A 14,461-nucleotide genomic window follows, 5' to 3' on the forward strand; every position below is an offset into this window, starting at 1 on the left:
ATTATTTCGGTGATTCTCTTTTTTCTGTATTGTACACCTTTAAATTAATAATTTCTTTCATCCAAAAATCAATTTTTTGTGTTTAACTACAGCATTTGGATGTAAGTGGGCAATCTTCTAGTTCGGGTTTTAGCATATTGAATTTGCTAAAATTTTCCAGCATTTAAAAACAAATTAATAAAATATTTTACTTTGCTGATTAAAAAAAATCTAATTACCGGTTGATAAACTTCTTAAGTCTCTTTAACTACTTTTATTCGTTACCTTCTAACCCAAAAATGACAAGAAAAAGTCCCAAAAAATTGGAAATATCAGTTCCAAAAATTTTACGCGTCAATTTGGAGTAAGGAACCCACAACTGTTTCATCACTAAAAGTGATGTGATTAGTTTTTCTGATGCAGAAGGGTCTTGTTAGTTTTACTCCGCGATGAATAGCTCTTATGACAGTTAAAGTAAGGATCTTGTCTCCATAGTTGCACATAAAATTAGCTTTGTAATTTTGAGGTTGTTGAGATCTATCCTTCCATGGTGTTGGGTTCTCCAATGTGATTTCCCGAAATCAATGAGAGTTGGGCTTTCCAGGGGGTAGATGATGTGGGCATTTTATGCACACATTTTTTGGCCCATAGTTCCTATGGTACAGCATCTAAATGATACATCATTTTGCCAAGTGGACCACATTTTATAATCCTTGTCATGTTTCTTTTGAATAGGTGAAAATATAGAGTGCTTACAGCTGAAAAAGGACCAAAACGAGTAAATCCAAGAAGCCAGGAACTAAGCTGCAGGTTAACAGAGGCACCCAAAAACAGCCAGTAGCTATCCCTCAAGATACGTCCCAAAAGGCTGTCATTCAAATGAGAAAGCTAAGCCCATGCATCAAGAATACAGTAATAAAATTTCACACATATTATTTTTTTGATTAAATATTGTTACGGGAACATTATTTCCTTAAATACTTATCCTTTAAACACCATCTTGGGAAAAAAATTCAAAAACTTTATCTAATTTTAAAGGAAAATTGAAAATTTTTTTTAGAGCTTGGGGCCATGGCTGCCTTTCATTTCCTTCTCTCTGATCCTGTCTGTCTTTAGAACTTTAAATCACTCAAAGCTTCAAACTACAAATAATTTTGATTCTACTTTTAACCCCAAAACAAGAAAAATAATGTTTAATGAATAAGTATTATAATTGAAATGTCTTAGAAAATGTTTCTAACCACAAATATTTGAAAACATACATAGAGCATTAATTGCTAATTAACAATTGTTAAAAGCTGAAAACAAAAAAAATATATCAGCCAATCCTTGAGCCAAACACACCCGTAGTTGAACTACTTGTATCAAAATCAGTTGATGAAGTTGAGTCTAGCTGAGGTCCGTCGGCAATATCAACACATTGGGCAGGGAAAAAAGATACATAAGGATGGACGATTTCACCATCAGGACTGATTCCCATATTCTCAGCTTCCGCATCGTCTTGCAGCTTCAGTGCAAACTCAAGTTCTTCCATAACATCTCTCATATTGGGCCGTTCAATGCCTTTGCTATGAACGCAACTGAATGCGATCTCCACAAATTTTTTGAAACACCGTGGAGCTATCTTCCCCTTCAAATAAGGATCAATTATTTGATAAATGTTTCCATTTTGAATGCATTTTTCAGCCCAGATGGCTAAGTTCATATGTTCTTCCACCAAATTTCGATCAAGCGGCTTCAGAGCACACAAGACTTCAAATAATACTACACCAAATGAGTACACATCAGATTTTTCTGTTAATATTTGGTATCTTGCATATTCTGGATCTAAATAACCCCAAGTTCCCTTCACTATAGTAGTACTGACCTCCTGTTTGAAAGCTGCTTTGGATAATCCGAAATCTGAAACTTTTGCAATCCAGTTTTCGTCTAGCAAAATATTAGTTGTCTTCACGTCTCGATGGATAATGGTATGCGTGAACTCGGAATGAAGATAATGCAATCCACGTGCTGCGCCTATGCATATGTGAAGCCTTTTTTTCCACGGAAGAGGATCATTGTTTGTTTCATGTAAATGTTCTCCAAGTGTGCCGTTGATAAGGTAATCATAGATGAGAATCATTTCACCTTCATCAATGCAATATCCGATCAAAGATACAAGATTGACATGGCGGACTTGTGACAACATCTCTATTTCTGTCGTGAATTCGCGAGTCCCTTGCTTTGATGATGAATCTAGCCGTTTGATAGCGACTGTGATGGATTCATTATCTATGTATCCTTTATATACATTACCAAATCCTCCAGAACCTATAAAGTTTTGATCGTCAAAATTTCTGGTAGCTTCTTTGATTTCGAGAATTGTAAATCTACGGCAACGCTCTGTTGGCAATGGTGAAGCAATTGTCGAGGACTTGTTAGATTTGTCGTCGAATTTGGATGTGGCTACTTCAATTTCGAAAATTGAGAACCGACGGAATTGATTAAAAGGATTTAGAAAAGATTTTCTGGTCGTGGATCTTGAAGTGTGAGGAAAAGGGGCTCGAAAGGATTTGGACTTGGTAATAATTGAGTACTTCTTTCCTCTCCTCCTCTGATTAAAAACAAAGAAACAAAGAATAAAAGCAAGCAATAAGACACCACCAAATACTAGTCCAATTAAAATTGTTACTTTCTTTACGTGTTTGCTTTTTGTTCTTTCTAATAGTTTTGGTTGCCGGACTGGTGGTGTCTGAACTAGTATTGGTTCAGAGTTTGGCCCTGCTAAACTACCCTTTGATTTATTCAACTTGAATATCTCCAAACCGTTCAAGGTCGCGTCAGCTAACTCAAACTCATCAGATGGGTGTAAAGCGAGCCACAAGTCCTGCTTGCCGGGGCCTGCTGCTGGAATCCATATGACGTGGTCTTTGTACACTGGAACACCTCTACCACCGCTCCAGTATATTACATCTGCTTGAGCTACCGCTGTTTGATTATTGATGAATATCGAGAATACCAGTTGAAGCGCACCGGTAACCTCTAGTCGAGTCTCACAAAAGTGGAGACGAACAAGATAGTTGAATCCAGTATCAACGGGGAATATCCAAGTGAGATTGTATTTAATGTTGACTTTTCGTTGAGAACCCATTGAACGCATAGTACTATATACCAATTCAGGAGCAACCCAAGCCGGAGTAATCTTTGTATAATTTATCTTAACCTTAGAAATAGACGTCACTCCAAATGCAGCACCAAAAATATAATTAGAGTCTTGAACCCATTTCCTGTACATTCCGGTGTCACCTGAACTGTCAATATCCCGTCCTCCAACATTTAACCGATAAACAGTCTCAAGAGCTGTTTTATTATCCAAATAGAAGGGATAGTCAATGCCAACATTTGTCAGCGGGCTATCATTTCCGTGTATATAAAGACCCTCTGGCATTGAAATGATTTCAATACCATTTATGAAGGCAAAAGATTTCAGAGATGGATTAAAAGTTACGTTAAGCATCTGTTTTTCCTGAATAGTAACGACAAACTCTTTCACAATGGCAGCAGCTGGAGGCTGCATGGCTGAAACCGTAAGAAAAGCGCTAAAGTTGCTTAGAAGTGTGTAGTCATTGGCTTCAACGGAGAAGAAGGATTTGGAGATATCAAGATTGGAGTAAGCAACAGGATAGAAGTAGAGACGAACAAATTTTGAGCCAAGTGAGACAGGAAAGCTGTAGGTGAATTTGGATAGAAAAATACGAGCTGTCATGTAAGGGACTTGGGTCACAGATGTATCTTGTCGGGAGGCTTTGAAAGCAAATGATGAGTTCTGAGAGGTAGAGGCACCGAATTTGGATCGGGCATCGCTAACCCAATTTCGGCCGTCGGGTGATGTTGTGAGAGAGGACTCACCACAGTTGAGAAGGATAATGTCTGGTGGAGTATATGGCGGCAAGCTGTGAACGGCTGTGATGCAAGGGAGAAGGATTATGAAGAGAGATGCAAGAGAAATTAATTTTGTCAAGATAAGAGAGATAGAGAACAAAGAAAAAAGTGAGGCAATTATGAAGCCCATGGATAGTGTGAAATTTAAGCAAATCTCTTTGTGTATATCTTTATATTTAAATGCTTTTAAATTGAATCTTTTTATCTCTCTTTAGTTAATCCTTTATATATTTATTTGAAAGGGATTTGCAAACCGGAGCATGGCTCAAAGGTGCAAGTTTGTGAGTTTTTTTTAGTTATTCTCCTGTGAGGTGAAACGTATGCTTACTTTGGCTTGGGCCAACTAATACTAAAAGATTAGTACTAATCAATTAGCTTGCTAACTTAGCACCCTTATATTCCCTTTGTGGATTTGGTATTTAGTCGATGTGGGATTTCTTAACACTCCCCCTCAAGTGCAACCCTTTCGGATCCTCCCCCTGAAATTGAACTGGCGTTTTGCCCATGAAATTGAATGGGCCTCACAAGGGACTGGACATCTAGAAGAGAGTCTGAATTGAAAAGCAGCGGCGCCTCACTAGGGTCACTAGGGACTCGACATCTAGACGAGAGCCGCAACACCGGTGAACTGAGGAATAACTGGACCGGACCAGACCTGCTTTGATACCATATTAAAAGTTGAAAGGGTAGAGGTGAATTGAGTAAAAGGTAAGAACCCCATGAGGTGAAAACGTGTGATGTGGGCTTACTTTGGCTTGGGCCAACTAATACTAAAAGATTAATACTAACCGATTAGTTAGCTAACTTAGCACCCTTATATGCCCTTTGTGGATTTGGTATTTAGTCGATTTGGTATTCATAACAGTTGATCTACTTTGTCAATGGATAAATGATGCATGGTTTTATTTTTATTTTTATTTTTATTTTTTTGACAATTCATTCTACTGTTGTTAGAGTGATCTATTTAAGAATTGGATGTTATATATTATGCTCTTGAAATTAGATAATAAAAAAAAAAAAAAAAGCAAGAGCAAGTTATATTTGAAATCTAATTTTCAAGTAATTGTGTAGGTATTAGTAACTATGTTTGTTGATGGCTTTGACATGCGGATGATGCAGGTATAGATCCAAATTGCATGCTATATTCATTTAGTTGCCTTTCATTATTACCAAACGATGGAAATGTTAATTATCTAGGATTTGATTTTTTTTTTTTTTTGGAGATATGAAAAATGTCATTACAGAGCTAGAGTGCAATAATCTTATTCAGTTTGATTCAATTTATGTTATGTGGAAAGTGCATGTGATATAGCCATAGTGGTATTGGTATTAAATAAATTACTATTTCTTCATATTTATCATGATTCATATGCCCTTTTACTATGCTCTTTTATTCTTTCTTTGAGACTCTTCTATTTTTCTTAAATTTTTTGTTAGTAGAATTATATTTATCTCATTCATTTTTGTATTTATCCATTCATATACATATTAAGAGATTGTGGGCAAATTAATTTTGATATTTTTATTTTTAATTGATTTGTTTTTAGTGTCTTTTTGTAATGTTGTTCTTGAAATTCACTTTTTATTCATTTCTTTCATTTCAATTTAACTCATGTGTCAGAATTATCTAAAGGGTCATGTTACATACGTTAGCTTAACCTAAAATATCAATAGAATCAATTTTAATTTTTCTTTCATTTTTCTATGTTTTATAGAATTAATATTTAATAATAATAATTCAACTATATTTTAATGTTAAATAATTAAACTTATAAATAATATTTCTGTATATGTTATTCATATTGAATTATTTGAATTATAAAAACTTTATCTATATAGAATTATTAATTACTATATATGATATTTAAATTGTTTAAATTACAAACTTTAACTAAAACTTAGACATGATTAATTAAATGTATAATTATTTATGTAACACCCCTTCCCGGTCCACCCGTTAACCCGAATGAACCGAGCCGAGACGCTACAATCTGGTTGAACTTTTGTCTTGTCATGCTGATATCATCCGGTATGCTAAATGTGATTATAAAACACTCCCAATTAAACTTCAGACTTCCAACATCTCCAAATAATCATTATAACACAATAACACTTTATATATCTTTTCTTAATTGTATAAATCCTCAAAAGCATTTAATATCTAGCAATTAATTTCATTCAGAATCTATATCAAGTTTTTCATGTCCTAATCATACCAACTATAGTAAATTATTTCATCTTCAATCATTTCATAAATATTATTCTTATCTCCAACTACTTACACCAAAATAATTACATGTTTCACTTATATTTACAATCACATAAGCTCTAACAATAAAAGAATTATACATGCCATAAATCTTAATACATGCCATAATTCTTACTTATATAACTCTCAATCTACTACTCCCAAATTAGTCACTTCTGCTTTGATAGTACTCTTCAAGTCTTCTAGTAGCAATCACGATCTTCAACCTGCGCGTGATAAAAATCGACGCGCTGAGTATAAAACTCAGTGGTGCCCATAACTCACATACTTAACAAAGTGTGGTGGCAACTAACTTAAGATACAAATTTCATAAAACATTGATCACCATAGAATCAGTAAATTTCAACGTAAATGTCTCTTTATAGCAACGAATAAACTTCTAATTCATAAAATTATCTCATAACTCCTTTACATGAACCTTAACTCACACCTTATGATACTATCATGATCTTACCTGTTATTACCTGCTATTCATTATGCTGTGTGAATGAAATCAATAAACATGTATGAATACATAACATTATATTTCTATTGTCTTACTTGCTGTTCATTCTGTTGTATGACTGATGCACTTTAGTCACAGCATATAAGGTATGATTAACAACATTTCATAACTGTATGGCTCATTAAGAATTAAATAAATAAACTTGTAAGCATATATAACATGATACTTTCATAATCTTACCTGATGTTCTTTATGTTGTATGAACTCTGCAACTTTGATTAAACTCAGTGAATATCACAATGAATGAAGAAACATATAAGCACATACATATGTAGAACTAAACATTTACTCACATATGGAATGTAAGCACACATATCATGATACTTGCATTTTCCCTTAATGATCTTTCTTGCTGTTTAGTATACTGTATGATTATGCAATTTGTAGTCGATATAACTGTATAGCTCCATAAGGTTATAGTGAAACCGAAGTGATAAGAAAAACTGTAGGAAACTGGATGAAACTGTATGCTATAGGCCCCGAACCGGATTCGCCTATGCCAATATTGTCCGTTTTGGTGCCCCTAACCGGATTTGCACCGCACGGTTTAATCATATCCACTCAACGGCCTGTAGCCGGAGTTCCAAACTGTATAGGGCGCAGATCTGCTATTCTATGTCGCGACATAGCCTTATCTACATGGTTTCTACCTAACCTCAATGGAGCTTAGGATTAGCATGTCAACAATGTAACACAATAGCACATAAATGGTTTCACAACGTCATAGTTCATCATATTGATTTGATTTCACATCATATAAATGCTTACATGTTGTTTTAATCCATGTTCTTATGTTATATTTTTGTTTTACAATGATTGGATGCATGCATGTTGAGCAAAGGAAGTTAATTGCATAGAAAATGAAGACAAAAAGAATGTCAAAGCATCAGTCGCGAGCGCGCAGGGTAAAGTCGCGAGCGCGAGATGCTTCCCAGAGAGAAGTCGCGAGCGCGTCTTCAAACCTCGCGAGCGCGAGAAGTGAAATCGAGAGTCAGAGAGGTTTCTGGCTCAAGTCGCGACCGCGCAGCACAAGTCGCGAGCGCGAGATGAAGTCGCGAGCGCGCTTGTGGAGTTCGCGAGCGCGAAATGCGCAAACTGAGAGTCAGAGAGCTTCTGGCCAAAGTCGCGACCGCGCATGTGAAAGTCGCGGGCGCAAGATGCTTTCCAGACCGCGCGAGCGCGCGACGTGTTTCTAGATTGTGCAGTCTGTGTTCTTTTGGCCATAACTCTCAATATACAACTCCAAACTGAGTGATTCAAAAGCCCACGTAAAGCTAACACATAGAGGAACAAATAACTCTTCTATGACACTTCTTAATTCCATCATTAAATGGGGTCAAAATCAAGATGAAGTTGCTGGTAAAATTTCCAGCAAACTCTGTTTCCACTTCATATATTCATCCCCTGTTTTCACATCCTTCCCACTTCTTTCATTCAACAATAATCAACACATGATCTCATGAACAACACTCCATACAATTTTTCATGCAAAGAACATGGGAAAATAACAAGAGATATCAAACCTTGTTTTCAAAAGCTGGGACTCTGTTTCAACATAAACTCAATATTTACTTCATTTATTCACTTCCTCCCCTGTTTTCTCACCATTACCAGTCCTCCCACTCAACACGAAGCAATATTATCTCATTAACAACACACCACACAATTTCTCATGCAAAGATATTGATTAAACTAAAAGAGATAACACACCTTTACGCCAATAAGCTTAAGCTCTTCTTTTAGCTTCCTTCTACCTTTGGCTCACCTCTCTTGGATAGAATAGAAGTTGAATTAATGCTTAGCTCCCATTAAAATCTTCCCCACCATTAAACGTGATGGAGAAAAGAAAGTTGATGAAGGAGATGAAGAAGATAAAGATGAAACATGTAGTGGAATGGAAGTCTCGGGAATACTCCAAAAATATCATGATTTTGTGTGTAAACCAAATGGTCCCTCAAGTGTCACTATGTCACAACTTAATTCCTAAGCTTTCTCTTTTAGTGCAAGTAAGTCCTAATCCTTATACTTTGATCTGTTTGTTTCCTTCAAGTAAGTCCACTTCTTTTCCTTATTTCAGTTACATCCCATTCTACCCCACTCTGGACTCTAATGGCTCGAACCGGGTTTTGGGATCAGCCCGACTCGACTCTAAGCAACGACTCAGTTCAATAGAAAAATGGGACGTTACAGTTTAAATACATTTAATGGAGTAATTTGCTGGAAAATATCTTTTAATAGTATGCTAAATAAATTTATAAAATACAATGTATAACAATAAAGCCGTTGTCGCGCAAAGTGGAAGCCTTCTACTAGTTATTTCTATAATTTTATAAATGGTACTTAGTCAAATTAATGAAACAATTTGTTATAATTAAAGAGAATTAATTATTTTTTTAATCATTATATAACAATCTTAAATGACTTATTTATAGATGGAGTATAAATGATTATGATTCACATTGGCCAGCCAATCAACAATTGAGGGTAGCGATAAAAATAGGTCCATGAAAATTTACTCTTTCATATCCAAATTCATTTAAAATTACATTTGCAACACTGATGGATAGTGTAATTGAGTGCCTAAACCATAAAAAAAAGTTACAATTAAGGCCTTATTTGGAAATATTAACTGTTTTAGTAGTTGTTAACTGTTATAATAGGCTTTTATTTTTTTATTAGCTGTTAATTTTTCTATTAGTGGTTCTTTGTTAGCTATTGGCTTTTAGTCGGTAGTTTATATAGAAATTTAATTAGAAGTGCTCAGTAAAAATTGTTATTTGATTTAAACTAACAAAAAATGACATTAATTGTTTAATTAGCTAAATTCGAGGAAAAAAAAATAATGAATGTAATTGTCAAAATTATTTAATTAATCTCCATAAAATGCTAAGTATTAGAGTGTTTAACGTTTTATAAAAAGTGCTTTGTTAGTCTTTAAAACCTATTGTAAAAGCTATATTACCAAACGGTAAAATTAATAGGGATGAAATTTTAATTTAACCAAAACACTAAAGATTTAGTACTTTGAATATTGTTTGAATTTAATTTCCATATTTTCCTACTGCTTATAAAGGTTTAGGGGGTATAGGAAAAATTCTTGCACTAAGCTAATGATTCAGTGCCATTAATTTCAAGCATATGGTGATATATATATATATATATCTCCAATTCCTATATTCGCACTAGTTAAATAAACATTAAACTACTGACAATATAGAAAAAAAAAACTCTTAATATAAATTAGCAAAAATATTTTCACTAAAATTTGAATTTTTGAAGGGATTTGAATTTTATTTTGAAGAAATAATTATTAAAAACTATTTTGAATTAAATTCAAGAAGTAGAAAGAAAGGGGAAAAAGAACGGAAAAAAATAGTAACATTTATTTACATGTTTAAAAAAATAACTAATATTTATTAATGACATAATGCATAAATTTGCTATAAAACTTTAGGCGCTTAACCTTGTAGCACTTTTAAGTTTTGGGATCATCTATTATGCTTGTGCAGTTATACTTTTTAAGTACAACTATATGTCTGTCTGACAAAGCGCATGTGAATGTCAAATGCACGAGGGAGAGTGACAGACCAAAAATAGTGCCAACATAGACTTCTCCTTCCTCTTCATTTCTAATAAAATAAAATCACTCTCTTTGTCATTTGATCAAACACAAGATAAGCCATGGATGGAGCGGTGTTCAGCACGAAATGGGTTGTCATGGTTGCAATTTAAAGCTGTGCATCGTACAACTTCAACATCTACTTTTCCATTCTCAAACCCAGTTAAGGCTTGCAACAATAAATAAACATTACTCTTTCTGGTTAAAATTCCTGATTGGAAGTATTCAAAATCTATATATCCAAGTGTGCTTTGAACGGGAAAAAATATGAAGTAGATACAGTTTTAAGTGCCTGAAAATTACTCAATGAATAGAAAATTTACAGGGATGACAGGTATTCTGTAAATTTAAAAGTGACGTAAAGTTAAACATGTAAATTTCAGAGTTAAATTTATATATCTACTGCTATAGTTGAGGGAACGTGCGTAGATAAGGGTATTATAATCTTTTTAAATAGTAAAAAAAGGGTAAAAAAGGGAAAGAGCACAAAATCACTTTTCCAGTGATTTAGTGTATATATAATTTTTGGCTCGCTAAGTCTTTTTCGGTTTTTCCGTAAGTTCCAACAAAAAGATTGGAAAATTATATATCAAAAACTTGTGTTTTGTACGCCTTCTTGGCTGTCATTGTAGTGGAAAAATAGACCTTGCAAGTTGCAAACAGTGCATAAAGATATTGCAGATGCTTCTGATCATGTGATCCGGAAGGACTGAAAATTGAAGCTCTACATATCCCAACTTTTTATGTAGCTTCCACTTTCTATAAGAAAAGTCTAGACTTTGGACCTAAGAGATCATTCCAACCACGTATATTATCAGGTTATACATGCACTTACTCTAAATTATGGTTTCGTATATCTACTTATTTTCTTGTTGATAATGATTGAATGAGGAATTGTTAATGACAATAATAATGACAATAAAATATTATTTTAAGCAATAAATAATTCAATAATAATCCAAACAAATAACCGAACAAATGATGATCTGGTTAGTTTTTTTACTTATGTGAGAAATGAAAAGTCTTAAGCTTGAGTTCTCTCGATCACTAACTTTATAGATAGTAATTATTCTGTATTGAAGTTTAATTCAATATTAATATATAATTTGTTTAAAAGAAGGATAAAAAATATAAATAATTTGAACTTTATGAATTAATTTAGATGAATGTATGTATATGTATTAAATAAATACAAAAAAAAAAAAAGTTGAATTAACTAAAAATATTATAGTGGACGGACTGTCTGCAACCATGGTCATGTCTAAAAGTAAAAGCATGATGTTAATTTTGCCGCATGTATTCACTATCGGAAGAGATGGACCGGTTAGAAGAAAAGAAAATTCAACAGATGAAGTATTATTTTAGAAAATTGAATGGTGAGTGTATGCATCAATTCTTGTACCAATAATGCAGAAGTAAATGCCATAGACTTGAAAGACTTGGAGTGGACAAGCAATTTTCATGAAGTCGCATTCATGGTAGACCAAATCAGTGGTGTCGTTGATTATATATATGCTTACCTTTGTTTTACAAATATAAATCATTTTAAATTTTTACACAGTAATTATATAACTTATATATAATTACACAGTAATTAAATAATCACCAAAAAACGACTTATATTTTGAGGTATAAAAGGTATTTTAAAAAATAACTTATATATAGGTATAAAAATTACTCTAAAAAGACTCACGTAATTACTTGGATTTCTGATTTTGCTAAATACATTATTTCATTATTATTCTTAGGGATGGAGACAGTATAAGTGGTTGTGCTCCCATCAATAATGTTTTGAAACTTTTTGATTCACTGGGAGGTTTAATGGGTCGACTGCGTGCTACATAATAAAAATATTTTTGAACTTTTAGTGTAATCCTTTTTTAAGAAATATAACTTAGTTTATCCCCCAAGCAAAATTATTTTTTGGTCTTCTGTTTAACTATGTCGGGTGATTCTCTATTTTCCGTATTATACACCTTTAAATTAATAATTTCTTTCGTCCAAAAATCAATTTTTACCGTTAGTCAGAATTGAGAGATAAAATTTCAAAGATAAAAACTCTCTTAAGCACATATGTAAAGTTTAAAAATGACTTCCAAAATAAACCACAGTCCTTTTCTTTTAATTAATATATTTTTCCTCTTTATCATTTCTCTGTTCTTAGTCCATGTCTTCTTTCGCCGAAAGCATCAGTTTATCTCTTAGACCATGAAAGACTTTATTTAGCATTTTTCATCTATTTTTTTGCTTGTTATTTTTTGGTTTTCTCTTATTTTATTTTCTTTTTTAAGCTTTTTAATTTGGTTAGCGAACGCAAACATTAATGGGTTAAAGGGTCACCTAATCCAATATCCATTTTTTTAAACGTTTCATCTATTTCCTTGTTGCTGACGGAATTTTTTTTTGTGTTTACCTACAGCATTTGGACGTAAGTGGGCAATCTTCTAGTTCGGGTTTTAGCATTTTGAATTTGCTAAATTTTTCCAGCATTTAAAAACAAATTAATAAAATATTTTATTTTGCTGATTAAAAAAAAAATCTAATTACCTGTTGACAAACTTCTTAAATCTCTTTAACTACTTTTATTCTATACCTTCTAACCCAAAAATGATAAGAAAAGGTCCCAAAAAATTGGAAATATCAGTTCTAAAAATTTTACGCGCCAATTTGGAGCAAGGAACCCACAACTGTTTCATCACTAAACGTGACGTGATTAGTTCTTCTGATGCAGAAGGGTCTTGTTAGTTTTACTCGGTGATGAATAGCTCTTATGACAGTTAAAATAAGGATCTTGTCTCCATAGTTACACATAAAATTAGCTTTGTAATTTTGAGGTTGTTGAGATCTATCCTTCCATGGTGTTGGGTTCTCCAATGTGATTTCCCGAAATCAATGAGAGTTGGGCTTTTCAGGGGGTAGATGATGTGGGCATTTTATGCACACATTTTTGGGCCATAGTTCCTATAGTATAGCATCTAAATGATACCTCATTTTGCCAAATGCACCACATTTTTTAATCCTTGTCATGTTTCTTTTGAATAGGTGAAAATATAGAGTGCTTACAGCTGAAAAAGGACCAAAACGAGTAAATCCCAAAAGCCAGGAACTAAGCTGCAGATTAACAGAGGCACCCAAAAACAGCCAGTAGCTATCCCTCAAGATAAGTCCCAAAGGGCTGTCATTCAAATGAGAAAGCTAAGCCCATGCATCAAGAATTCAGTAATAAAATTTTCACACATATTATTGTTTTGATTAAATATTGTTACGGGAACACTATTTCCTTAAATACTTTTCCTTTAAACACCATCTTGGGAAAAAAAATTCAAAAACTTTATCTAATTTTAAAGGAAAATTGAAAATTTTTTTTAGAGCTTGGGGTCATGGCTGCCTTTCATTTCCTTCTCTCTGATCCTGTCTGTCTTTAGAACTTTAAATCACTCAAAGCTTCAAACTACAAATAATTTTGATTCTACTTTTAACCCCAAAACAAGAAAAATAATGTTTAATGAATAAGTATTATAATTGTAATGTCTTAGAAAATGTTTCTAACCACAAATATTTGAAAACATATATAGAGCATTAATTGCTAATTAACAATTGTTAAAAGCTGAAAACAAAAAAAATATATCAGCCAATCCTTGAGCCTAACACATCCGTAGTTGAACTACTTGTATCAAAATCAGTTGATGAAGTTGAGTCTGGCTGAGGTCCGTCGGCAATATCAACACATTGGGCAGGGAAAAAAGATACATCAGGATGGACTATTTCACCATCAGGGCTGATTCCCATATTCTCAGCTTCTGCATCGTCTTGCAGCTTCAGTGCAAACTCAAGTTCTTCCATAACATCTCTCATATTGGGCCGTTCAATGCCTTTGCTATGAACGCAACTGAATGCGATCTCCACAAATTTTTTGAAACACCGTGGAGCTATCTTCCCCTTCAAATAAGGATCAATTATTTGATAAATGTTTCCATTTTGAATGCATTTTTCAGCCCAGATGGCTAAGTTCATATGTTCTCCCACCAAATTTCGATCAAGCGGCTTCAGAGCACACAAGACTTCAAATAATACTACACCAAATGAGTACACATCAGATTTTTCTGTTAATATTTGGTATCTTGCATATTCTGGATCTAAATAACCCCAAGTTCCCTTCACTATAGTA

At 33.5% G+C, this 14,461-nt stretch overlaps 1 protein-coding gene across 2 annotated transcripts; it reads right to left on the reverse strand.

Moving 5' to 3' along the window:
• Positions 1–1,166: 1,166 nt before the first annotated feature.
• Positions 1,167–4,074, reverse strand: LOC149497140 (receptor-like protein kinase FERONIA). Of its 2 annotated transcripts, XM_089720509.1 has the most exons (2): positions 1,847–4,074; positions 1,575–1,743 (listed from the first exon to the last, which is right to left on the reverse strand). In XM_089720509.1, exons 1-2 carry the CDS (start codon positions 4,028–4,030, stop codon positions 1,717–1,719), a joined length of 2,211 nt encoding a protein of 736 aa, XP_089576635.1. In that variant the 5' UTR covers positions 4,031–4,074; the 3' UTR covers positions 1,575–1,716. The 2 variants fall into 2 exon arrangements, with proteins under 2 accessions (XP_089576634.1, XP_089576635.1); XM_089720508.1 differs by having other exon boundaries at positions 1,167–4,066.
• Positions 4,075–14,461: the final 10,387 nt, after the last annotated feature.

This window comes from Jatropha curcas, chromosome 4, assembly GCF_041381405.1.
Source record: "Jatropha curcas cultivar XTBG-Jc1 chromosome 4, XTBG_Jcur_1.0, whole genome shotgun sequence".
NCBI lineage: Eukaryota > Viridiplantae > Streptophyta > Magnoliopsida > Malpighiales > Euphorbiaceae > Jatropha > Jatropha curcas.